The 27,744-nt window shown below is 40.0% G+C and overlaps 3 protein-coding genes across 7 annotated transcripts; 2 read left to right on the forward strand and 1 right to left on the reverse strand.

Annotated features, from left to right (window-relative positions):
• Window positions 7,872-10,772, forward strand: LOC110433088. Its single transcript, XM_021454711.1, has 2 exons — window positions 7,872-7,965; window positions 9,545-10,772. Exons 1-2 carry the CDS (start codon window positions 7,911-7,913, stop codon window positions 10,582-10,584), a joined length of 1,095 nt encoding a protein of 364 aa, XP_021310386.1. The 5' UTR covers window positions 7,872-7,910; the 3' UTR covers window positions 10,585-10,772.
• Window positions 13,236-15,274, forward strand: LOC8059761. 4 transcript variants are annotated; one of them, XM_021452784.1, is made up of 5 exons: window positions 13,236-13,485; window positions 14,285-14,443; window positions 14,557-14,772; window positions 14,892-15,059; window positions 15,139-15,274. In XM_021452784.1, the coding sequence occupies exons 1-5, from the start codon at window positions 13,273-13,275 to the stop codon at window positions 15,247-15,249; spliced, it is 867 nt and encodes a 288-aa protein (XP_021308459.1). In that variant the 5' UTR covers window positions 13,236-13,272; the 3' UTR covers window positions 15,250-15,274. The 4 variants fall into 4 exon arrangements, with proteins under 4 accessions (XP_021308459.1, XP_002459805.2, XP_021308460.1 ...); XM_002459760.2 differs by having other exon boundaries at window positions 14,892-15,274; XM_021452785.1 differs by having other exon boundaries at window positions 13,348-13,485; window positions 13,852-14,443; window positions 14,892-15,274.
• On the reverse strand, window positions 16,690-27,588 carry LOC8059762 (uncharacterized protein slr1919). Of its 2 annotated transcripts, none has more exons than XM_002461902.2 (13): window positions 27,319-27,588; window positions 26,468-26,711; window positions 26,355-26,396; window positions 25,676-25,747; window positions 25,237-25,372; window positions 24,942-25,099; window positions 24,247-24,325; window positions 23,938-24,110; window positions 23,661-23,822; window positions 22,598-22,747; window positions 21,428-21,688; window positions 18,378-18,656; window positions 16,690-17,018 (listed from the first exon to the last, which is right to left on the reverse strand). In XM_002461902.2, exons 1-13 carry the CDS (start codon window positions 27,477-27,479, stop codon window positions 16,779-16,781), a joined length of 2,157 nt encoding a protein of 718 aa, XP_002461947.2. In that variant the 5' UTR covers window positions 27,480-27,588; the 3' UTR covers window positions 16,690-16,778. The 2 variants fall into 2 exon arrangements, with proteins under 2 accessions (XP_002461947.2, XP_021310102.1); XM_021454427.1 differs by having other exon boundaries at window positions 23,938-24,107; window positions 27,319-27,587.

The raw sequence follows: 27,744 nt of genomic DNA on the forward strand, positions 1-27,744 counted from the left end.
GGGCAAACACCCCCACTTGGTGCCCATTTGGCACTCTGGGTGCCCCACGTGTCATACATTTCTCAAATTTGCCTATATTTGCCACATGTTCTTGTATACAAATAATTTGCTCAATATACATGTGGAACTAGAGAAGTTGTGAACTAAATATCATTTCATGTGATTTTACCTTAGTTATGGGTGGAATGTTGACGGTAAAATAGGGTGTTAGTTACCGTCAATAGTCATACAAAGGAATCTCTAAGTTTTATTTGAAAATCTGCAAAAATTCTAGAATGAAGGTTGATCAAAGAACTAGAAACATGACGCTTGACTTAACCGTTATGTCTTTTAACTGCTCAAGACCCAAGAGAAGGCTACAAGCCCCATAGTGGAAGGTAATATGGGTACGTTTGACAGTCAGAGTTCACTCTAATCCGAAGGAGAGTTCCTGTTTGAACGCACGTGTACTTTTGAGGCATGAAAGCATTATAGCGACTCCTAATCCATCAATGAGTTTATCTTTGCTTAGGGATGAGCAAAGGGTAAGGTTAGAGGAGTTGTTGATGGTAGATAACTCTAATTTTAAACTGTCAATGAAACATGAGAAAGGACTTAAAAGCAATCACCACATAGATATAGGGGGTACACTGGCAGAATTCCATAAGTTTTGGTGAATGTCTATTTCTGTGGACTTCTATCTGAAAAGAGCCAAGGAAGGACACTTGTAAGGTTTACATAGAGATAAAGAGACTACATATACAAAAGAAGAATCTAGAAGATATGAGAAGGCACTAGACTAGACGTGGGGCCCACCTCCATAGGGGTAGCATGGTTGCCCTCACTCCTAGGGCGCCTGTCCTGGTTAGTCCATTTGTCAGCGTCAACTTCTATGTTGATGGTAAACCATGTTTGATCTATCATCTCAGCTGTTAACAAAGGTTGATTTAATCTGAAGGTCACAGTTCATCCTATGGGACTATATAACCAGGCCATGGCTCAAGGGTTTCACAACATCAAAAGTCATCAAGTCATTTGATCAAACCACCAGAGCTAGAAAGCCCTAATCTCATCTAGAGCTCCATAGTTTAGAATCCTAGCTACATAGGTTTAAAATTAGAGAAGGCAAGCATCAACTTGGTTTTCGAATCTGTCAAGAGTTTGCTCGATAAATCCTTGTGACCTCTCCTATTTTGTATTATTTCTATATTATTCATCTAGCTACAATGAATATGACTATTCTATTCTATTATATTGGATATGAATTTGCTCTATTTGCTTATGTTCTTAATTATAATGTTCTTAATCTACTTTGATTATATGCTTGGCACAATTGGGTTTTATATTCAAACATACGATCATACAGTGCTCACTCATTGAATTCGTGGGTGAGTGGTCGACATTGTGTAGGCATGGTGCCTATACCATGTTTACCTACGTTTGCACCCTATATTCTGGGCCTTGTGGTAGATCGTGGATGTGACACTCCCATTGAGTCCTTCGTAGTCCACACCTTGATTGTAGATCTTGTTGGACGTGATTACAAAGAAAGGATTACTCTGTTCTTGATCTTTCTTAGTAATATCCCTATGTGTAGATATAAGTTTGTCTTGTCTTGATTTCCAAGTTTAATTGCACTAATCATAGTATGCTTTGACTCATAGTTAGAATACCTGAAAGGTCCTAATGGCTAGAGGGAGGTGAATAGCCTAATAAAACTTTCTACAACAACACTTAAAACACTTTATTAGTATGTAAGATGGCGAAGCGAATTTGGCATTAGCTCTACAAGGGTGATGCAAGCCCCCTACCCAATCTAGTTTCTATAGTTTCTAAGGAAGCACACAAAGACTATGTCACTACTTACCCCTAGGTGATAAGCTCGGCTAAGCAAGAGAGCTACACAAACTAGTTATCAAAGTAATGAAAATAAGGGTTAGGATTGATATACCACCGCGTAGAGGAATGAGCCAATCAATCACAGTAGAGGATACCAAAAGAGACCAATCACCTCAAAATCAAATGTTGACACAATGATTTTTTACCGAGGTTCACTTGCTTGCCGGCAAGCTAGTCCTTGTTTGGAGGTTCCCGGGCAAATTAGCCTCACACGCCAACCCTCACTAGGGTGCCACACAACCAACACAAGATGAGGGTCACACAAGCCACGAGCAATCCACTAGAGATGCCTTTTGTGAACTCCCACAGGGAAGGCTCAAGAACCTCTAACAGTCACCACGATTGGAGGCAGAGACAATCACCAACCTCCACTCAACAATCCTTGCTGCACCAATCCATCTAGGAGTCAGCAAACTCCAAGAGTAACAAGTGAATTCCATAGTGAAACACAATCACCAAGTGCCTCTAGATGCAAACACTAAAGCAATGCACTTGGATGCTCTCTCAATCTCACAAAGATGATCAAATGATGATGCAAATGAGTGGGAGGGTATTGGCTAGGCTCACAATATTGCTATGTCAATGAAAATGGCCAAGAGAGAGCCCAAACTGGCCAACAACTATTTATAAGCCCCCACAGAAATAGAGTCATTGGCTCTCTGTTCTCACAAAACTCAAGGGGCACCGGACATTCTCGTACTATCGACCGGACGTAGTCCCTAGCGTCTGGTGCTCGGATTTCTACCACGTGTCCTCTGCCTTTGAATGTCGTGCTTTAGATCTCAATGGTTATGTTCACATCGGACGCACCGACCAAACTCGGCACCAAGCGTTTGGTCGCTACTCAGAGAGGTTCCAAAATGAGTTTTTCATCACTGGACATGTCCGATGACTGGTGACTAGACGTAGCCCAGTGTCCGGTGCTTGTACAACTCACTCATCCTTGCCACGTCACATGGACCGAAGGCTGAACATCATTCAGCTAGCATTTGATGCCCTACGTCTGACGCTAAACCCTCAGAGAGCTCGCTGGTTAGAACTGACTAGACGTAGGCCCTGCATGCGATGCTCACGGCACCAGCATTCAGTGCACTGCCTTAGTGCAGGACACTACCGCGACTTTGGCACCTCTCCAAGTCGGCCTCCAGTGCAATAGAAAACATGCATTTCATTTTCTTAAAAGCGCTGAATCCCACCTCGCAAGCTCGACGGGAGGGAGAGAGGATCCTAAACCCCTCTCTACCTTTTCACAAAAAAAACCCTCTCTACCTCTCAAGTTCCACCTCTTTTGCAAAAGTGCCAACACCACCAAGGGTAAACCAACATGTGCAAGTGTGTTAGCAATTTCACAAGCATTTTTTAAAGGAGTTAGTGCACTCACTAGATCCTAATGCATATGTAAGAGTTAGAGCATCTAGTAGCACTTTGACAACCATATTTTAGTACGAGTTTCACCCCTCTTCATAGTACGGCTATCAATCTTAAATCACTCACACCCTCTATGGTGTCCTGAGTGCAAACAAAAAAGCTCCTAACCAATTATACCTTTGTCTTGAGCTTTTTGTTTTTCTCTTTCTTCTTTTCCAAGCCTACGCACTTGATCACCTTGGTTCCACCATCACTATCATGATCATCACCCATGTTGCTCACCACTTGGAGTGTTCTTTCCTATCACATGAACACTTAGAGCAATAGGATAGTGAAAGCCCTAGTTTGGTTTTGGATAATTGATGAAACCCTAGTACTAACCTCTATACGAAGTGTGTGTAGACTTAATGAGGTTGGTACATGCCAAGTGATGGAGCAAGAGACGATCATGGTGATAATTGTGATGAGCACAAGATGATCAGGTGCTCAACTTGGAAAAGAAGAAAGAGAAAAACAAAACCCTATGGAGATCAAGGCAAAGGTATTGCTTAGGGTTTTGGCTTTGGTGATCAAGACACCATAGAGGGTGTGATCACATTTAGGATAGCTAGCCATACTATAAAGAGGAGAATTCTTTGCTAAGCGGTTATCAAGTGCCACTAGGTGTCATTGTTCATGTGCTTGCATTTAGAACCTAGTGAGCTAACTTAACTCCTTCGAAGAAAATGTTTGTGAAAATGCTAACACACGTGCACTTGTTGGTACACACTTGGTGGTGTTGGCACACTTTGAGAAGGAGGTGGAGTTTGAAGGGTAGAGAGGGCTTTGGTGCTTTTGAGAATATGAAATGCATATTTTCTATTGCGTCGGTGGAAAGTTTGGAGAAGTCGTCGGAGTGTTTCTCACTTAAAAACACTCACCAGACGCTTTGGCCACAAGAACCGGACGCTGAGCCTGCGCATCCAATGTGATGTCAGTGACTGGCGATGTTAGGGTCGAGCATCGAACACTGAGCACTGGACAGAGGTAAAACCCTGTTCATGCGTCCGGTGTGGCTTGGCATCAGTAGTGAGTTTGTAGTGCTCTCTGAGTAAGGGTCTGGTGCTGACCTAGCGCGTCCAGTGGTTGCGTCCGGTGACCCCATGTGTTTGACAAACCTCTCTTTGTATGGGTCCGGTGTGTATCGGACGCGTCCGGTGCCCATTTGACCGCGTCCGGTGGTTTGAATTTGACCGTTAGAGATCGACGTGCGTAATTCAAATAGCTAACACGTGGCTGCATCTGGAGCACCAGACGCAGGGTTTGAGCGTCCGGTGACCCCGTGTTCTGCCTAGTGAAAGAGCCAACAGCTCTATTTGTTTGAGGAGCTTATAAATACGTGTTTGCCGGCTTGGGGCTCACCCTCTTGGCATTCTAGCATACTTAACATCCTTGTGAGCCTAAGCAAACACCTCCCACTCATCACCTTCATAGATTAACCATCTTTGTGAGATTGGGAGCGATTCCAAGTGCATTTGGTTGAGTGATTGCATCTAGTGGTACTTGGGGATCGATTTGGCTGCGGTTTTCTTGTTACTCTTGGTGGTTGCCGCCACCTAGATGGCTTGGAGCAGCAGAGGAGCATTGGCACGAGTTGGTGATTGTTCATGGCCATCTCTCGGTGATTGTGAGGGGTTTGTGCCTTTCCCGACGGAGAGCCAAAGGCAACTCTAGTAGATTGCTCATGTCATTGAGCTACCTCACTTGTGGGTAGGTTCTTGTAGTGTCCTAGTGATGACGAGGTTCGTGCTACACCTCTTAGCCGCCGAACCACCAAGTGTTGGTCGACACAACGGGGACGTAGCGTGCCGGCAAACACGTGAACCTCGGGAGAAAAATCAGTGTCTCAATTGTGTTTGATTGACATTCTCTTGGTGATTGATTGTTCATATATTGTGATTGGTTCATCCCCTCTACGCGGCAGTATAAAGAACAAACCCTCTCTTTTGCATTCCCACAAACTAGAGTATCTTACTTACTTGTATAGAAACTTTAGGTAGCTCTCTACTGTAAGTAGAGACTTAGTTCTTGTGTGCCTAGTAACTATAGCAAGTAGAATTGTTGGTTAGGTGGCTTGCAAACACTCCTTTAGAGCTAGAGCAAAAAGCTTCGCTTTGTTATTTACTAACCTCTTGCTCTAGTGAGTTTGTAGAATTTTTAAATAGGTTATTCACCCCCCTCTAGCCATATTAGGACCTTTCACTCTCTACACATCCATCATCTTGAACTCAACGTACTTGTCCTTAAAGATGTACAATTTGGCATCCTTGATGGTGGAGGATTCATGACTCATAGTAAAAGTGTTTAACCTCTATAAAGTCAAGAGCATAGGGACTTCTTCAAGGTTAGTGGATCTTTATGGTTGAGGATGGATGGTTTAAATGGGAACTTGGAACCCAAAAGATGGTTTGTTTTGTTTTCTAAGGAGATGGTGCTTTTAATCTAGTAGTTTGGTCCTAAGGCTTATGTGACTTTCATGGAGCATTTTATGAATGAAGTGTCTTGCTACCATGAACATTTTATGTATGACATATATCTAGTGAAAATTCAATGTTCTCAAGGAGCAGACCTTGCTGACATTGGCATCTAAGGTGGCGCACTAGAGGCACGATAAAGGTGTGTCGATGGAAAAGCCTTATGCTTCTTAGGAGAGACAAATGTGTTTAAGGGTACGTTGGTGGGGACCGTGTAGCGTGTGGCATGTGACTCATTCTTATAACTTTATGATTGGCGTGACGTGACTTGAGAAAGTTGCCTTTCTATCTAGAAGAATACAATATGGAAACAACTGGCTACCAATTTACATATGCCCCCCCTTTATTTCTACATTTATTGCATAGATGCTAGAAAGATCGATGCCTCTCTCATATCCCTAATATAAACGGTTAACTTGGACTGCGAGAAGGGGAATCCTTATCATCTTCTATTTATATAAAATAATCCTTATTACACCCCTTAGATATTTTGGCTACTTGATCTAATTAAATATCAAGTTATAGCAAGTAATCATTAATTCCCTTGTCCTTAAGGAATCCAACTCATTGGATCTACACTCCTAGAACTCATCATAGGGGCATCCTAATCTCAGTTGAAAATCTGAGTAATCTTGCTCTCATATATCAGCGCACCCATTTGGTAAGTTCCAGTTTCATTACTTTTCCATGTATTAGTGATAGTATTTGTTATTTACAAGATCATGTGGTGGGAGGGTCGTACATAATGGATCTAGGTACTGCAATAGCCATTTGAGCAATAGATTTAGGGATCTAGGTTGTTGGCAAAAATGGATATTTCCCTTGTTCTACTCGATGCCGATGCTCACCACATGGCTATCATGGCTGTGCCGAAGGTGTGGCAGAGGATTCATTTGCCACTCATTTGCCACACCAAAGTTTGGGAAATGAACCAAAAGTCTGTCGAAGGTGCGTGGTGTGGTGTGGCGAAAGTTAGGAGTGAACTAAACAGGCCGTAACCAAAAGTCTGTCGAAGGTGCGTGGTGTGGTGTGGCGAAAGTCAGGAGTGAACTAAACAGGCCGTAGGCAGTGAACTCTACAGTGGGAGGACTGCTACAGATGCAGCACGTAGGAAGATGTGCCCTTTCCTTGGATTGCCTAGTGAGAATGATGATATCTTGCTTTTGCATGCATTGTTCACCTCTTGTATTGTTGAGAGGTTAGAATGACTCAGATTCAAAATGATATCATCATGATTTCTGAAGTCAAAGTGACCCGCTTAAATCTGGTGTGAAAAGACCCCTTGTTTATTGTGGGTATTTCATATTATTTCAAAGAAATTGTTCCTTTTATTTGCAAAAGCTCTAATATTGTGGGCATTGTTGTTTCTTGTTTAATTAGAAATGACTCATCCACTAAATAAGTGTATCATAATTGACAAGTTACTCTAATTAGTTTATTTTTAATTTGTTTGTCCTTGTTGCCAATGTTCTTATTTACATATTCTTCTGCTGGTTATTATGATAGCATTGGTCCATGGAGACAATAGCTGATGCTCATGAACACCATAAAAATGTTAGTTATCATAATCATGGTGTCTATGACAGTTTAGATACAATTATATGGTCAAAGAATGTATGAATACAGTGCTGATAATGATGGCCATGTCCATAATATTCAGAAAACAATTGTACACTCTTTGCCTCTTTAAAGTATCTGTCCATGGAAAAGTATTTGCTATTGAGTTAAATTTTTTATATCCATCGTTATTGATGTTGTTTATTTTAAGCCAGCTAGCTGTTGAGTTAAACTACAATCGATGTTTCAACAAAAGATGTTTTTCTCTCTTTGCTATTGTGTAGTCTAGGCTTGTTTGATCTTGTAAGCAGTATTATATGCATGTTTTAAATATAGTTATTAAATGTATATGTTCTGTCATATTACTATTCACTTTGGTGACAAAGAATGTCATGTTTCTATATCAAAAAGACCTAAAAATGTAACTACACCAATTAAAGTATATTTTGAGAAAATCTATGACATACTTTTTTGTGGTTGGAATAGAAGTTCATTGTACTATTTGCTCATTTAGATTCTTTACTTTTATTCTGTTATATCATTTTATTTTACTTTTACAGTGAAGGATTAATAAGGTGCTAAAAACAAAGAGGAATGAAGATTCGAAGAGGTTGGGGAAGGAATTTCATGGCAAAATTTAATTGTGGAGGTTAGTAGCTTTCTGCTGCAAGCAAACATATCTATGTGGCTAAACCTTCTTTAAATCTTTTCTATCTTGTGGAATCATATACCTAATGTTTATATTTGAGTATAACGTAACATTCTATTCTGATACATTATTAATTTATATACTCTTGTTAGAGTTTTGCATAGTTTTGCGTTATGTATACTATTCCATCAGCCTGCTTCTTTACAGATTAGAATCTTATAAGGCCTACAACAAACTGTAATCTTTTGCATAGCAGCTATATACTCTGCAATCTTTTGCTGCTCGTAATAGATTTACCACTATTCATTTTTTTATCCATATTCATAATGTTAGAAATGAGTAACATAGATTTTTTATCCAGATTGAGTCAAACCTCCTTAAGTTTGACAAAGTTTATAGAAACTATATTAACATTTATGACTCCAAATATGTATCCTATACAAATATATTGCATCATTAATCTAATGATACTTATTTGGTATCATAAATGTTAGAAAATATTTTGTATATATTAAGTAAAACTTAAAATTGTTTGACTCCTCGAAAAGCGAGAATTGCATTCTTTTTTGGATAGAGTATATATTAATATTGGTAGAATTGGGTATTTAGAATATTATGTTTGCATTTAGAAGTAGATCTAGAATAATATTTTAGTTTATTTTAATAATGAAACATCTAGGTAATTTGGATGTAGATTATATATGTATTACTCTGTCTGTCTTGAAATGATAGGTGTATTTTGATATGAAAAAGTCAAATACATTTTGATTGTTAATTCTCTTTTTATATACTATCATTTACTAAAGAATCAATATCTTCTGAGCACACTTTGAATATAAATCTATTGATACAAGTTTCTTATTCTATATAATTTGAATAATTGTTTATCAAAATTTGTATAAGTTAACTTTTCTCCGTCCAAAATATGATTATCAAAATTTGTAGATAAGTTATATTATTTTCATACTGTTAGAAATGAGTAACGTAGATTTAGTGTAGTTACTTAGAATTAACTTTTATAATGCCATATGTGGATAATTTAGATGCAGACTTATAGAATTACTTTATGTTATTTTATAATGGTATAAATGAGTAATTTAGATGTATATTTAGGTGTTACTTCATATCTTTCATAATGACAAATGTGAGTAATCTTCTAGAGAAAATGAATACATCGAATGTTTATTATTCTCACTTATGATTAGAGTCTAGCAAATTAGTGGTTGGATATTTATAATTTTGTGAGATTTAGAATTATTATTTTTCTAGCATGTCTGTTGAGAGTTAGAGCCTCTGGTTAGTGCTACCTTCATCCAAAAAAGAGTGCAATTTTGGGTTTGGATTGAGTCTGACTTCTTTAGATTTGACTAAGTTTATATAAAATATTATTAACATTTATGACTTCTTATATATTTAGTCAAAGTTTTTTTTTGGTTTGATAGAAAGCTAGTATTGTATCTTTTTTAAGATGGATGGAGTAATACATTATAAGATCTTTTTGCAATTTGTGCATACCATTTTGTGAACATATATTTTCCTTCGCCAGACTGATTAGGAGTTGGTTTACTCTTTTTGGCAGGAGCAAAGAAAGATACTGAACCTGAGGCAAAACTAACACCATCCACGAAAATATCTGGCAGGGCTGTGGAATCACCAAAGAAATTGGTTAATACAGCTCCTACTAGGTGCTCCTCACAGCGGGCAAGGCAAGAAACTGTAGACCGTAGTAACTTGAGCAAGAAATTAGACAAGAAGAGACAAGAAGAGTGGGATAAGGAAATTAAAGATGGTCATTCAGTGAGCCAAGAAGAACCTGTAGCAAAACTAGACATCACCATGATTGTGCAGTCTATGAAGCGCGGAAACCGTTCAGCCCGGCAAAGGAGAAAGAGTTCTGTACCGTGGGTAGAACTGCTTGGGTTTAACTTCAGAAACGTGGAAAGGGGACGTCGGAATGACCAGGCTGTTGGCCCGAAGAAGATGAAAAGAACTCATAGAGGCACCAAGTCTTTGAGCGTGAAAAATAGGGTAGCTAAGGGAAAGAAGAGTGTTGGAGGTGGAAGGGATGCAAATAACAAGTCTACTCCTGCTAATTTAGACAAGGCCCAGGACAATGCAGCGGAAACAGATGCTGCCGAGCATCTCAGTGTGCCCAAATCTGATACATCATCAAAATCCAAGGAGCAATATGCTTCTAAGCAGAGTGGTGTCCTAGTCCCAGTCCCAGTCCCAGCAGATGACACACTCATGAATAACATTTCGGTTGATTTCAAGAAGAGTAAAGATGCAGTTGCCGATGGTCTTATGACAACAACTGATGTTATCAGTCTTTATGAAGCCAAAGAGAACCATACTAAGTTCGATCCTGCAATAATCCCAGGCTTGGATCTAGAAGATGGAGCTGACAAATTTGATACTTCAACAGCACAATCTGCTCTGGCATCACTCTATACTGTCTCCGCTCCAGACCCGTGCATCGAGTTTGCTGTTAAGCTTCTAAAGGACGAAACGCCACTGACAGGATATGTTCCAGAAGTTGACGAGATCATTAGGAAAATGATGTGCCATCAGAAGAGCACAACTGCTGGGACTTCAAAATCTGCTCAGGGCAAGGACTAAAAGAGCAAGTAGCATCTGAACAGTCAAGGAAACCTGATAAGGGATGCCAATTTGGTATCTGTAGATCAATGTAATCGTTAGTCATTAGTGCACAATCGGCACATCCTAGTGACCGGTGCCTTTAAAATGTCTTTTTGTCATCTATGTTAACTCTGCGTCCTATTTGGGTTGAACAATTTACGATGTTCCTTTTCAAATCAAAACTGTAATGTTTCTTTCTGCTCCTATTATCATAGGGGCTGTTTAGTTCCTGGAAATTTTGCGGCACATGCATATAGCATTAAATATAGATAAAAAAATAACTAATTGCATAGTTTGCCTGTAATTTAGAGACGAATCTTTTGAAACTAGTTAGTCCATAATTAGAGAATAATTATCAAATACAAACGAAAACGAAAGTGCTATAGTAACCAAAACCAAAAAAATTCACCAACTAAACAACCCCTTATTCTGCTAGATGATGATGCAATTTCACCGGGTTGAAACTGATTACATGTGGTCACAGATTTTATAAGAACTAGGTGAATTCCCCGCCGCGTTGCTGCAGAATTTTCTTAAAATAAATCATTATATACATAGCATTACTATATGATATTTAACATATTATTTATGTATACATAGGAAAAAGTCTACATAACCCCCCGAACTATCTAAGGTGGAATACTTCATCCCCAAACTATAAAACCAGATATTCTACCCCCTGAACTTTCAAAACCGGTCAAATAACTCCCTCGAGTGGTTTTAGAGGGTGGTTTTGTCTTTTCTTTATTATTTATTTCCGCTGAATCTTTGAAAAATCATAATAAATCATAGAAAAAATAAAAAATTTAACTTTGTTGGACTCGTGATGAGTAGATCTACACGGTGAATATATAACATGGTATACTTTAGGACAAAGTTTTTGTTGTAGCTTTAAATCTATGTTTTTCTGTAATTAATTTGAATAATTCATATATGTAGTTTCTATGGTTCAATTGTGGTAAATTTTTTATAGTGGGCTCATTATTGTATGCTTGAACTTTGGTAAAAATTTCATTCTCATTGGATTATGTATAACTTAGTTATAGATAAAGCATAGATTTAACAATAATAAAGCTAAATAAATCTATAACTAAGTTATACATGATCCAATGGGTATGAAAAATTTTTCATAGTTCAAACATACAATAATGAGCCCACCATAAAAATTTTACTAGAATGGAACCATAGAAACTACATATATGAATTATTCTTATTAATTATAGAAAAACATAGATTTAAAGCTACAAAAAACTTTGTACTAAAGTATATCATATTATATATTCATTGTGTAGATCTACTCATCAGAATTCCAACAAAATTGAATTTTTTATTTTATAATTTTTTGTGATTTATTATGATTTTTTAAAGATTCTGCGGAAATAAGTAAAAAAAGAAAAAGACAAAACCACCCTCTAAAACCACAGTAGGGGGTTATTTAACCCGTTTTGAAAGTTCAGTGGGTAGAATATCCAGTTTTATAGTTTGAGGGATGAAATATTCCACCTAGATAGTTTGGAGGGTTATGTAGACTTTTCTTGTATACATATATATGAATTTGACTTGCTTGTATTTTATTGTATTAGATCTAGTAAAAATTGTTAAGCTAATAGAAGAAAAACTAATATTTGGTTATATTATAGAGGAACTAGTGATGAAACAAATAGTATATGTACAGGACTTGTATGTTAATAGATTAAAAATTTAAAGTATTTCACATGATATAGACGACATGGTCATTTTTTTAATTTGCAATGACGTAGATTTAGTAGGAAATGATGTGGATACCTTGCATGAAGAGAGAATTTATCTAGTAGAGTTTAGTTTTTATAAGAGTATATAATTGTGGCGTACTTCATAAAACTCAATTTTTTAAAAAAGTAAAGCTAAAAGGAACCTATACATTTGGCATCTTTAATTCTTACGTTTGGCAGCATTGCCTAATCTATCCTTTTGGGCATATCGACTTCTACATTGCCAGTATTATTTCTACCTCATGGACCGTTATTTCTTTAACTCCTCACAGCTCCCTAGATCTAGATCAGCATTTAGTACACAAGCATCAATGACATGCTATGAAGATCTTAACAAACTACTCTTTCTATTCCAAATTATAAAATATTTTAGTTTTTCTAGATACACCTTTTTTGTTGAGGTGCATAACAAAAATTTTGGTTTTCTAGATACCAAATAGCCTAATAAGATTATTCCAAATTTTAGATGGAACTAAATACCTCTATAAAAAATTTAATGTTTTATATTTCATCATTTTAAAATATTTGGTATTTTGTATTTCAAGAGAACTAGATACACGTACACCATTAATCATCCTCAATTTTCTCAGACTTGCGGGCTCCCACGATTGCAAGGCCCACTGCGCACATAGACCAAGGCCTTGTTTAGTTCATTCTAAAAGTCAAAAAAAATTAAGATTTCCTGTAATATCGAATCTTGTGATATAAACATAGATTAAAAAAAACTAATTATATAGTTTGTCTAATCACAAGATGAATATTTTAAGCCTAATTATTTTATAATTGAACAATGTTTATCAAATAAAAACAAAAATGCTACGATGTTAAAATAAAAAAAAAAACTTGTTGATCTAAGACCATGTGCTCGGGATCCGACGCCCGAGCCTCCGTGACCGTGATTTTGCTACCTCGCGGAATGCTCCTCCTACCTGCGTCAGCCGCTGCTTCCTATCCGCTTCTCCTCCCCGCCAGAACCGGAGGCCAAGGAGGAGCCCGTATCCACGCCGCCAAACTCCAAGCTCTCAACGGGCGACTGTTGCGCTCGTCCTTCTCTACTCTCAGCTGCTCCTGCTCTCCCTCTCCATCTCCCGGCGACGGTGGGGAAGACAGCGCCCGCAGCCTGTTCGATGTAATTCCTTTCATGGCTGACGAGACGTCACTTCCTATTCTTACAAATAAGCCTCGGTTTCAATTGGCGTGTACCGTTTTTGCTTTCAAGATTTGTGATGCAACTTAACATATTTCTCTGTGGGCAGTAACACTGCATTAGCTAGCTTAGCTCATCCTCCATGTCAATGACACAGCACAAGCACAGATTATGTGCGATTTCTTTGGTATGGCAGACAGATTCAAAGTGTCCAGTTAATCTTCTAGGGGCTACTTTACTGTCTATGATGGAAAACTTTATGTTTTCTAGTTATGTTTTGTTGCATATAGATGCAGGTTTAGGAATGTCTGCAAGATTATTTTACCATTTCTTTTTTTTTTCTTTTAGGAGTAAAACCACACTTTTTGCCTTTTTGGCTGTCCATATAAATTCTCAATCGGGACGATGTTAAGATACAATCAGTATAGTTACAATGTCGATGCTCATATTAATCAACACTACATACTGATGAGTATTTATCGCATTGGTAAGTGTACTAGCTATAAGCTTACCAGTATTATTATGATAGATTCTTTGGTGTTTTTTTAATCTTGATTGATAAATGGTGTCTATTTTGTCTCCACTGATATGTGAAGCATATACTTCTTACAATTCTCTCACAGCCAGCCGTACTTTTTCTGATAGCCAGCAATGTTTTTCTCTCACAATAAATCAGCGACTAGTACTTTCAGCCACGGCTTTTCAGATAAGCGACTAGTATCTAATTTGCTGCGACATGATCATGATCACATTTAATATGCTATTTTGTATGGGCAAACAGGAGCTTTCAGTTCTTTCTCCAGTCGTTCCATGGGAGGTTGATGATATATGGAGAATATATGCTGGTTATTTCTTCATCTTGCATATCCCCTTGAGCTTTGGAGGGCTTGGTGTGGTTGCCAAAGTGCTACAGTGCTCCTCACTTGACTCAATGACAACAGTAGGTGGCGACCTTTTTGTTAACAAGTTAGATTCACTCATTTTAATGTACCGGAGTTGGAAGCCTTTATATGGACACTGCCTTTTATAGAATGACATATTCTGTCAATGCAGGTAATTTCTACAGTCATACTTCAGTTAGCAGAGCTTGTTTTGACCTTAGTGCTACTCCAGTACACTGCAAAGCCAGGGCAAACTATTCAACCTTTCTTTTCTGGGAAGATTTTTACAGAACGGAATTGGGTCAAAGAGACTGTATTAGGCTTTGTAGTTTTGATGGCCCTGGTATTGACCACATCCATCTTAGCTGATAAATTGGTAGGGTCTGAGGTAAGATTTTCATCGAGCATATTGATTCCTCTCATACTGTGCGCTAACGTTGCTCTACTACACTACAATAGTTTGCTTTTGGTTTGGAGGGTCTAAAAGCTCACTTTGGGCCCTTGCAGGATGCATATGATCCGATATTAAAGGAGATCCTTTCTGACAATCCAGCCTCTGCTCTATTGTGTTTCTTTCTCTACTGTGTTATTGCTCCGCTATCAGAAGAAACCATCTACCGTGGGTTCCTTTTAACATCTTTGTCATCTTCAATGAAATGGCGAGACGCTGTCGTGGTCAGTTCACTTGCGTTCACTGTATCTCACCTCTCCAGTAATGGTTCCATTCAACTGTTCGTTGTTGGATGTATTACAGGGTTGGCTTATTGTCGAACTGGAACTTTGGCTGCTTCTTTCACCATCCATTCTCTGTATAATGCAGTATTATTGTATATGGCTTTTGTATCATGATCATTTTTTAGTATAATGTGAATCCAAGTGTTTTCATTTTAGTGTGATTATTGCGGCGGTTATATGCTTGCTCAGACCTTCACTCTCTCCTGTAGTCATCGGGCTAGGATAATCGATGACCTTCGCATGCATTATATCATCGTCACTCACTCTGGACTTCAAATGTGGGACTTCTAGCTTTCGCATGACTGGTGCTTCGATCGAAGTTGGGGTTTAGGCTTCTCGAACTTGTCCTCCTTGTGCATGTTCCCTGTATACTCCTCAGCCTATGTCCATGTTGGGCATGTCGACCTAGTCCAACGATTAGTCCATTTGCCTCATATTTCCTGTCATTTCGTAATCCAAAATACATAGTCAAATATGAAGTTATATCCAACGTCAACTGGTGTATTGATGTTAGTGTATGTATATGTATGAATTTGCTACTAAAAATGAGTAGTAAAATGTGTGCATAGTATGCTCTAGCAACCCCGTCCTCGATCAAAGAAGTAATTACCTTTAATAAAGATCAACGCTGCACTCATGTAGCCGACACCTGAACTCAAACCACCTACTTCAGAGTTTATGTTTTTTTACACCAATTCCATTGCTCGTAGATACTAGTGCGGTGTGGGAAAAAGAAAGAACCAATCATAAGATCTCGTTATGAGCACAAAACGAATTCACTTAAACTCTCAAAGCATAAAGTTATATATCTTTCAAGTTCAGAGAGTGGACTGAACGCTCTCCTGCCGGCTGGGGAAGGTGTGATGTGTGTTATACGCTCAAATTCTGCCATCGCCCATCGGCTCCACAAACAGTATGTCGGCTGTTACAGCTCACAACAGCTTCATGAGCTGTTGTGAGCTGTTTTTTTTTTTTTGCCAAACATTTATTTTCAAAACAGTTTCATAGGTGAAGCTGTTTTTTTTCTCCTCTCACAAAGACATAAGTTGGATGAAGCTGGAAAAAAGTAGCTTATTGTAGCTTCTCCCTCATTTCTCTCTCAATTATGCAGGAAGTAGTTGGTGAAGCTATTTTGCCAAACACTTTCTCCAAAACAGCTCAGCTCAGCTTCCTGAAGCTATTTTCTAAAAAAACAGCTTTACTAGTGAAGTTGAGTTGTGCCAAACAAGCCCGTCAGATTGTCAGACCACACTGACCTATAAGAATACAACATTTTAACCGATGTGAAAAAAAAAACTTGGTTAGACAAGGGAACAGTAGTGGATATGGAAATGAGAAGCATCAAAGAGGCACTTGGAAACAAATGCAATGCGATGGTGGCAGGCAGCACCTACACAACCCTCATCGCATAATTTGATGATGGCAATTGGAGCGACAAAAGGAGTTGTGTGGGATGGAGGATTAAGCCGAGAATATTTAAGATTGGTATGTAACTTTCGTTCGTTGGTAACATAACTTCGTATATCATATCAGACTCATTAGGAAATAGTAGAGTGCTTGTAGATGATAATAATCGAGTGCAATGCACAGGGAACAACAAATTAATAACCAGGATGTCCAAGTAACCAAGTAAATAAACAAATTTAATATCAGCTGTTCCTAAAACGTATCTTGTTTGTCCAAGTAATTTAGAAATCTTGACATACAAAGCCAGAATGTTTCTGGAATCTTGTAACTGGAATGGCTAGCCAGGGTCAAAAACACATCAAGAACAAATTTTTGTGCCTCGTGCTTCAACAAAGTACGGATTAGCATGGCACTCCAAGCATCTGGAGCCAAACTGATAGCTTGACGGAACGATTGCACTGTATTCACCAGCCTCCTGATCATCTTACTTCTCTGCATGACAAAGCAAACCTTCAGCAGTATTACAAACTTGAGCAGTAATAACATAAAACATACTCCGAGCTATGCTGTGCACTGACCAGTTCAGCTGAGGATGCACACTGTACAGTCACTAAGTAAATGCCTTTTTGGGAAGCTGGTTTTGGCTTGCAACTAGAGGTTATTTTGGCATTCAAAGTTTACCAGGTAAACCCATTGATTCTTGTTGGTATTACTGCTTGCCAGTGGTACTTGTGAGATGAGTGAGTAATCATTAACTAACAGGAGCAAGCTAAAACCAAGTATCAACCATAGTGACCAGAACTGTGGTCTGCAGGGTTTGCGGTTTGCCACATTGAAAAAGTAATTTCGCTATTGGTACTCTGGTTCATGAATCGGGAATCCAGAATAAGGTTCGTGACTCAGAACTACTCGATCAGATATACGTCCAGGCATAAAATACAGAAGGAAAGGAGGAAATGGCAAGTAAAAAAAGGCCCAGCCCAAATCTTCTAATCGTTCCAACCCTAGCACTGCAATGCACAAGCTCTCCTTCCTCTCATCAACACAGCACCAGCACCCTTTTGCTTGTCTCCCTCAAGACTTCATGAGGCTACAGTAGGCCACTGCTACCGCCAGGTACGCTGGCCACACAACTCATCTTGGCAATGTGCTTCCTCATCCTCAACTCCTGCTAGATCTGATCATATGACAAACCGGGTCAGGCCAGGTAAAACCTGACATTTTTTCTCTTGGCCCAGGACCAACCCAACCCAACCCACGCATCAACCTGAAAATCTTCGCTCATGCCCGGCCAATGGCTAGCTCAACAAGCTGCTCACCAGCCCAACCAACTCCTCAGGTGCTGCAGTTCGCACATCAAGGATGTGCTGGCGGGCAGCGCTTGGCATCGATGTGGATGTGCCAAGGAGGCATCTGTGGCCGGTGCTCGACATCAGTGCGGCGAAGGAGGCATGGAGAGTTGTTGGCTGGCTGCTGCACATCGATCTGGTCTTCCTCCCCACGGCGAGATGCGTCGGCGTGGTGGTGGCCAGCGGGGATCTTGCAGCTTGGCCTTTGTAGCCTCATAGGGATCTGGTAGCACCTGGCACAATCAGGTGCATGGTGGCAGGGATGGAGATTGGAGACGGAGGATGGAAGGAATCATGCGTTCGTGGCTTGGCCTATAGGTCAACGATGTGAGGTGGCTGGGTTACAGGAAAATATCACCTGAGCTATGGTACTAACTCAAACTTGTTATGACTGGAGGTAAGTAATGCACAAGTGAAAGAATTGAGGCATTGCACAGGAACTACAAATCACGGAGAAGAAATAATAGTTTCAACTCTCAAGTCATGATGAACATCAACTAACCTCTGGATTTATGTCCCCTATCTTTCCCACATTGTCAAATATATACGGGAATGTTGCTTCTTGAAGAAACACATCTGAAGCTTTAACAATATCCTGGACAAGGAAAACCCGAACCCGCCATCCTTTCCTCGATAAAATGAAATCAAATAGGTCTTCTGTAGCTGCAATCACAGAATGCATATCAAATGATCTCCACTCAGGACTTCCATTGGCATTCTCACTAGAGTCAGCTCCCACTGTGCTTGAAGATTCTGATGACTGTTCAGATATAGCTGCAATCTGAAAAACAAATGATGTTAGAAGGAAGAAATAAAAAAAAACTATGTACAACCCAAATGCAACACCAGGATTAGGACCCACAGCAGGATAGAGACCAAGATTAATCTCAAGGAAAGATTGACTGATTTGTTTTTATATTTTAATTTTTCAGATTATTGATATTTCTCCTCTGTTACATATTGAAACTTAAAAACTTGTTAAGACATGCAATTACAATGTTGTGTGCCTAACTCAATAAAATACAACTTCAAGGACCAGTTTCAAAGAACTACAACTATTTCACCCATAGTAACACAAAACTACAGTTTTAACACCCTGTCAAATGGCTGCTTGATGACACCTGTCCTCCAGACAAAGCTGGATGTGATGAAGACAACCAGGATGCTTGATGCATACTTGTCCAGCTAAGGGGTGGGACCAATCAGCACTACCATCAGGGTGGTGAAAAGTCGTTGATTTGTGTTAATAGGAGCAGAAATAGCTGTAGTTTATGAAATGGTCAAAGGATTCTTTGGACATAGAGAGTTGCCATTTTGTGAAATTTACTGGCCGTTTGGATCCTTTCATTTTGGAGGAATTGGAATCTACTTAATGGATTAGGCTATTTGGCTTGGAATTTAACATTCCACAACTTTCCCAAGTTCACATATAGGCCTATCTCAAATTCATAGGGTGGAAGATGGAAATTGATTCTATGGATCACCATGCTATGTTTCTACTCTCCAACTTATAGCATGGTCTTCAGCTCGCTTCCCTATAGTAGAAATGCAACATATAAGTATTTCCCTTGTGTGGCTACCAATAATATACAAATATATTCCATATACAACCATAATTTTGCGTTGAGCAACACGTACTAGGTCATTGTAAGTATAAGAAGAAATGGGCAACCATATTCAAGCCAAAGACAACTCGAACCTGGGTGGTGGGGAGTATTCCCACAAACTGAGCTAGCTCAGATCATACAGCCCAGAAAAAAACATACAGGATGCCCAAAAAAATCAGATAACCAACAGTAAAAGTTGTCCATAATTCCACATCTATAGAGCTGGATACCTATTGATGTCCTTTAGTCTTTACCTTAGTGGTTCTGTCTGTTAAGAGCGCTGCCACAAATTAGTGGTCATGTTCACAGAAAGGATAGATCCATGAAACTGTTTCCATGCATACAAATGGAGGAATCAGGAGTGTATACTATTATGGGGCTGTTTGGCATGGCTCCAGAGCAGAACTCTAGGCTAGAGCTGGCTCTAGTTTGCCAAACACCCCAACTCCAAAACAAGTTGGAGCAGCCCAACTCCCATGGAGTTATTGGAGCTCTATTTCATTTTCTTGGAGCACCTCTTTTCCCATCTTTGCCATCAATTACACACTCCAGTGAACCATTATTTTTTCTATCCGCCCCCCACTTCCCTATCCGTCGATCCTGTCCCGTCACTCAGCCCCAACGCTCGCCCGCCTGCTCGTGTCACGGCACTACCCGCGCGAGCGCCGCGGCCGCCCACCTCGCCAGTCGCCGCCGCCCCGTGCCTCTGGTCCCCCTCGGCCCTCGCCTCCTTCCCCAGCGCCTTGTTCCCCTGCATCTCCACTCCCCTAACCCTAACCCTAGACACCCCCACACGACGGCAGCGACGGCTAGTGCATGGCACCAGTGGCGGCGGCAGCACTAACGCCTCGTGCACGGCACCAGCGAAGAGGATCTTTTGGTGTATCTACCATGGTTCATTGGGGCTGTGGAGGATCCGGAGGAGGTGGATCCAGGCGGCCCCCAGCGGAGGCGCAGCCAGGCCAGCACACTCAGATGCCCCTGGCGATGGCGTGGCCAGGCCCGCGCTCTCTGTTGGCCAAGGGGGCAGCTCCTCATCTTTTTTTTTTCAAATCGCATCTTCTATGTTGGATCTGAAGAGCATCAGCTCTCTCAAGGAACTGCTGCTTCTGATTTGTTTGATTCCAGAAATTTTCATTCCACGATGAATCAGATTGATTTTTGTACAAATGCAATGTATGTGAAGAGCATGAACTCTCGCTCATGAACTGCAGGTGCTGCTGGTTTCTTGGATTAGAAGAGTTTCTGTAGATGATTTTTTAATTCATTTTTGTACAATCTGAAGATGTGCAGCAGCGTATGGATGTTTCATGGTTTCCATTTTTGCCAGATTTTTGTATATCTTGATATATCTTTTAGATCGTACATTTCCCCTTATTTTAATTACTTCTGAAAAACTAATTTTTATAATATTAGTTTGTGTACAATTATTGATTTTGTAAATGTACTACTCGACAATATGTGATTATTATGCATTTTTTGTTGTGTCACTACGGTTTGCAAAAGTAAAAGAAAATATGTCATGTTTTAGAAAAAAAAAGTCAACAAGAAGGTGCTGACGAGCGGGGTCAGCTCATCAATGAGAGAGGGAGATAGTTGAATGGGAAGAGCTGTGGATGACATGTGGGTCCATTCAACCAAGGGCAACGGGGGCAATCCATACTGATAAAACATCATTCTGGAGCTGAGAGTACCCTTCTGGCCAAACACCCCCTACAGACAGCTCCCACTTAGAGCGAGCTCCACCTGGATTTCTGGAGTGGGGCTGCTCTAACTAGAGTTGAAGCCATGCCAAACAGGCCCTATATCATGACAAATGAAACTCCCTAGCGTGTTCTTGTTATTTATTGACTGTTTTTTGTAATATCATCATATGGTTTTGGAAAAGAAAATCATGATAAAAATGAAATAGCAAGAGAAGGAACAATAGTTAAGAAATATGTACCAGCCTTTCCAGTCGATTCCATCTGATGGATCCATCGTCACGTATAAGAAGCTCCCTTAATATTTTCCTCATATCAGGGCTGGGGTCTGCAAGGAGCCTCCCAATCACAAAAGGATATGCACTCTCAATAACTTTAAACTCAGGATCCAGTGCTTTTGCCGTCCCTTCTAGAGAACCAAGCGCTCTTATCACCAGCGCATAATCAGGGGGAAGGGAGAAATTAAATTCATACATCACATCATACAAATGGTTCATTACACCCTGCAAGGCAAGGAACGAATGAACTAAGAAAGATCAAAGGATGGACGAGATTAGAAAAAGGAAAATAGAACCAGGCAGATGAGAGCAGCAACCATATGCAAGAAATTAAGCCATAATATGATCCGAGTAGGAACAAGATAGAGATCCAAGTAGACAAGCTGTTTAAATATCATACCCCAAAACTTAATTAGATTTAACTATAGAATGTCAGCCTTGTTGGAAGGGCACAGACATGAATAAAAAGGGTGTGGCTATATTATTTTTAAAGAAGTAAGCTAACTCAAATTTCCTTCAGCGACAGATAAATCTGAAGACTACCCTGCGAAAAAAAGAAAAATCTTGACTATCTTCACCAGAGTGTCAACTTGAAACTTCATCATTATTAGTTATCCAAGTTTCACAACAAGCAGCTCTCCTGCGTTTTCGAGAAAAAAAAAGTTTCACAAAAAAAATCTGGCTCAGTGCAAACGTGAACTACAGCCAACATGCTAGCATTGATAGGCTTTGACGTAGCTCTGGAGAACAGTAATTCTAAATAACACATGCCTCAACAACAAAGCCTTTTAGTCCCCAGAAAGTTGGGGTAGGCTAAGAGTTGAAACCCAACATGAGGTCATGAGCCACGAACAAAAAGGGAAAATAAAGAAAAATAAAATAAATATATGTAAGGCATCAATAACAATGATATTATTAGGGGAGCTAAAGCCTAGTCACGGTTCAGGCACGTGGATAGCTGCTTTCCATGCACTCCTGTCTAAGACAATTCTCTGGGTATATTCAATCCCTTCAAGTCCCTTTTCATTGCCTCCTCCCATGTCATGTTCAGCTGACCCCCACCTCTCCTTACAGTATTTTCATGCCTTACTATTTCACTTTGCACATGCACTGGAAAGAAAAATATTAACTAACCTGGAAATCATTGGATTGCCTCCTGACATCACCAAAGGAAAACCGCAACGCATCTGCAACTGCAAGTAAATCTGTTCCCTCAGGAACAAATCCTAGTGAATGGAAATCGTTCGCCAAGCCTAAGGAGTCCCGATTAACATAATGTACAAGCTGAAACAAGTAAATTCAGTTTTTCACAAGTAAATTTCTTGATCGAAGCCAAGCAACACCAATGAAACCGACATATCAGGAAACTAAAACATGAAGCTACTATGCCACATATTTCACAAAACAAAGTTTACAATTACCGCTTGTATATGGTAGCAAACAAGGTTATTAATTTATACAAATTTCATGCAGAAAAAAGTAATCCAAAATCACTCGGCCTGCAGGGGGTAAGACAGCCCGTGAGCATTTTCCTAAGAAGACCTCACGCAGATCAAGAAAACCCTTGAACCCTACCCCACCCATACACAGCGGCACCGTAGCCCATGTGCGAACAACCACGATTGGGGCCGAACCTTAGATCTATGCTTTGATGTGGGACAGACAAGGGGATTCTTTTTTAACCCCGACCTGAAATTTGCTCCCATGGGGAGTCGAACCCAGGACCTGCTCAAGCAACTAACCAACTCAGCTAGAGGCTTAAATTACACATGAATAAAGTACTACAAGTATAATGTTTCACACAATTGACGATAGAAACAGGACTATATTGCATTAGTGACTCGCATATCAAAGTTCAGTTTTATTTATGCTATACCATTCAGCAAATTATTTCTTGCTAGACTTCCTAATTAAATTTATCCACAATTTGATTAGACCAGGAAATAAGATTAGCCATGTTTAAGTTTAACCAACTTCAGAAAATCAAACACCAGCATTGCTAGCCTAACTTGCTGCTCTTTGAAGACCTTACCAATAACACTTAGCCTGTAACTTACAAAAATAGTTAAGTGATTTAGCAGCACAACATCTAAGTCTAAAGCTTTCTGAACTTTCCAGTTTCCACAATACGAGTGAAAAACAATACCCTTTGTAAGATCCATGAGTTGAATGCAGAACAAGACACAGTCTCACATACCATTTGTATAAGCCCCACACGATAGTGCCTCGGAATATCTCCCATCATACCGAAGTCAAAATATGCTAGAGATCCACCTTCAGTTGCAACTAGATTACCAGGATGGGGGTCTGCATGGAAAAATCCTTCTTCAAGCAGCTGTCGCAATGAGCAATAGAGACCCTGTGAGACAAGAGGGGAAAAATTAGTCCATAAAAGTCAGCAAGCACACAAGAGAGATAAAGGACAGCACTAATGTCGCAATGCAATTTACATTCAAGGAGCCAAGTGACAATACCTCATCTATCATTCCTTTCCTGTTCAAATTGGCTTTGCTGATGCGCTCAGCATCAGTTAGCTTAATTCCATCAATCCATTCCAGTGTCAGTATGGTTTCACATGTATAATTCCAGTAAACTTTTGGGACCTTGATACTTGTACTACCTTCAGAATTGTCCCCACCTGAACCTGCTAGAAAATCAATGGTGTTGAGCTTGCAGCATGTAAACTTTAGAGGAACAGGTATTGTGAGACCATAGATGGGGGATGGATATAGAGTATATCAATAATTTATTAAGAACTGAATTAAATAAGTGTCCAAACTCACCCTGACAATAAAGAGTAGCGAACCTTTCAGCATTTTTTCCTTCTAAATTATAATCAATCTCATCAAACATGTGCCTGACCTGTTGAACCAAAGATAAAATATAATGCAACATACAAAGGTTAAAATTATACAGAAAGATCTAGAATTTACAGGAGGGCATGATGATTGTCAAAAGAGAAGATCGTAGGTCTACAATTTGCATAATGGTCTTGTGATTTATGTAACTTCATTTTCAAGAAACGAGCCTCTCTGAGGTTAAAAAGATAATTCAGAAAGGATCAGAACAAAGATTTACGTACACCCAAAAATACTAGAATCACAATAAGTCTGACAATCAAGTACCAGGCAGAGGGCCATAACAAGGCAACAAACATAGGATAGTCCAACAAATACTACACTTACTAAAATTATATGCTCTATGCATAATCCAAAGATAATATACCATGGATCATGAGGAAAGAGCAAAGCTGAGCTTCATCCTTCATCCATCTCATGTTACATGGATAGGAAGCTATTGATAATATAAATGCAAAAAAACATTCTAATCCAGTCTGACATGGATCCAGATGAAGTGGTCTTTGGAATTCATAGTAATCCGCCGGTCATGGCAAATGTTAAAAAAATATATAAGAGCAAGAGTGATCAGAGTAGCACAGACAACGACAAGTCTAGTTCAGAAAGAAGTGGAAGCTCACAATCTCATTAACTGCCACCAATAGGTCTTTGCGAGCCTTAGCAAATCGTTTCATTTGTCCTCCAATCATGTGGAACAAAAGTGCATCTAGAGTCAGCAAGGGCGCCATTCCAGGCCTTTGAACTTTGACTGCAACAAGCTCTCCAGAGTGTAGATGAGCTGCATTACTTGAAGTATCAAAGAAATGCATTTCAACTTGGAGAACTCAGGTCTGAAATATATGCTAAGGTAAATAACAATCAGTACCAAACAAGGATAATCACCAGTTAGCAGAAGTCTTATCAGAAATGTCTAACCTTTGTAAACTTGCCCCAGTGATGCTGCTGCAATTGGCTCTGGGCTGATATCAGCAAACAAATCAGAAATTCGAGAGCCCAATTGAGACTCTATGGTCCTTAGTGCAATGCGAGTTGGAAACGGTGGTATTTGATCCTGAAAAAAGATTGTTCAGCCAAAACATTGGAATGCAATTATGCAATCAATAAGCTACTAGTACAAGTTCCTCAGACTTCTGATTTTGAACCATGTGTTACTAATGGCTGTATTGGGGCCTCCAACTGAGATAGAATTCTTTCTAGGACTTAAACATGTCAGTGGACCTACTTTGACGCCACAAACTTTAGGACACTCACTCACCTCATAAATCTAGGAGATTAACATAAACTGGAGAAAGCGTGTTCTTAGATCTAACAATTTGTTTTCATCACAAAGAAAAAATATAGAATGGGGAGGTACCTGTAGCTTTGCAAGCTCCTGACAATACGCACTAGGAAGTATATCAGGGCGTGTGCTCAATGCCTGGCCAAGCTGCACAGTGAAAGAGAATTGGTAAAAGAACATATCATCAATTCCCTAGTTGTAATAAGACAATATTACGCCTAAGACAATATTAGCTACGAAGTATTGTAGTTCAAAAATAAGATATGGACACAATGGCACACTAAAGATGCAGAAACACAACCACCAATATGATTGATTTTGTACGAATGCTTAGGTACATAATAATCATGTTAAAAAAACATAGTGATAGCTGTAGTGGTCATAAGACATGTTACATTGATGTTGCTTCCACCTTAACAAGGAGATTCGCTATACTGAAAAGTTAAGCGTCAAGATTTAATTGAAAATATCAGTGCTACATTCTACAGATCCATGTCAGGCCTTGTTTAGTTCACCCCAAAATCCAAAAACTTTTCAAGATTCCTCGTCACATCGAATCTTACGGCACATGCATGGAGCATTAAATATAGATTAAAAAAATAACTAATTGTACAGTTTGCCTGTAATTGGCGAGACGAATCTTTTGAACCTAGTTAGTCCATGATTGGACAATAATTATCAAATACAAACGGAAGTGCTACAGTAGCCAAACCCAAAAATTTTCACCAACTAAACAAGGCTTCAATCAGCATACCTTGATGTAAAAAGGACCCAAGCGTATCAAGGTCTCTCGAAACTGAAATAAGGAAATGACAATCAGAGACATGATGCTCGGTTCCACCACCAACAGCAGGCAAGAAAAACTACCTTTTCTGCTCTTTTATGCATGTCATTGAGCAACAAATGCCAAATAGTGAGTTTTACAACATGAAAAGAGATAGTAGCAGCCCTGTACAGAGCAAGGAATGGACCAAAGCCACGATCAGCAAAAATCCTGCGTGAACTTGACCCCAAGATTCTTCCAAACTGGGTTTCCAGTGACTTCTTTCTGATCTTTGCATATTCTGACGATGGCCTCTCTCCATGTACACTTGTGAATGCACTTGAGTAGCTACAAAATAGAGAAAAGAAATAAACCACCTAAACATAATTTCCGCAAACAAATAACACTAGAATTATTCAACATGCTGGCTCAGTGAAACCTCTGCAAAAATCATTGAAATAAAATATTCTCTTCAAGTAGAAAAAATAAATTATCTAATGCCACAGACGAGTTAACCAAATAGCCTTCCTCCTAAATTGTAGTGAATAATTCATTTAAGCTAGATTAGCAGTATGTTTCGCAGTGATGATTGAGCAAGACCATGTCATTTTGGAGATCTGATCTGCATGAAACTTTATACACTGTTTCTACAACAAAAAAAATAACCACAGTAGGTACTTAGGACGACCTGGCATTGCACACTGTCTTTTAATCCAAAACATTTTACACTATCAAGTGAATCATAAATTGAATGATTGATTGGCGCATAGTACAATTACAACTAGCGAATTCCAAATGCGCACACCGTACGCCAGATGCGAAGCTGGTCCAACCCTGCATTATCTCTCGAGCTGAAACGAGTCGTGGGACTTCAACGCAAGTTTTAAACGGAACTGCGACCTAGGGTTACCCCGTGGTGACCGGTAGCTGAGATTAGCCTGTCGACTGTAGTTACCTCATCACCGGCGTTGAGGCGGGGAAGCAGGGAGGTGGCGGCAACGCCGGGGACGAGGTCGCGGGGCCAGCCTGCAAGGCGCGGGGAACGAGAAAGGGGAGGCCTCTGCGTCGGTCGGCGCGGCGGGCGAGCAGGAGGAGCCGCGAGGTGGGGCCCGACATGGCCGGGATCTCATCAGCTCCGCCGCCCGCACGGGAGGGAGGAGCCTGGGAGGGGAAGAAGGGCAGTGGGGTTTAGGGGAAGGAGAGGAAGAGAGAGGTGTACGCCATACGCGTACGCTCCTTGGAAGGAGGCAGCGGCGCCGCGTGGCTGGACCCGAGTGCGAGCTGGCGGCCTGGCGCGCGTGCCGTGGTTCGTTGCTCGGTGCTGGGCCGCTGGGCCGTCTTGTTGGAGCTCTCCTGTTGTTCGTCTCCTGGATTGCAGCCC

Source organism: Sorghum bicolor, chromosome 2 (genome assembly GCF_000003195.3).
Source record: "Sorghum bicolor cultivar BTx623 chromosome 2, Sorghum_bicolor_NCBIv3, whole genome shotgun sequence".
Lineage (NCBI taxonomy): Eukaryota > Viridiplantae > Streptophyta > Magnoliopsida > Poales > Poaceae > Sorghum > Sorghum bicolor.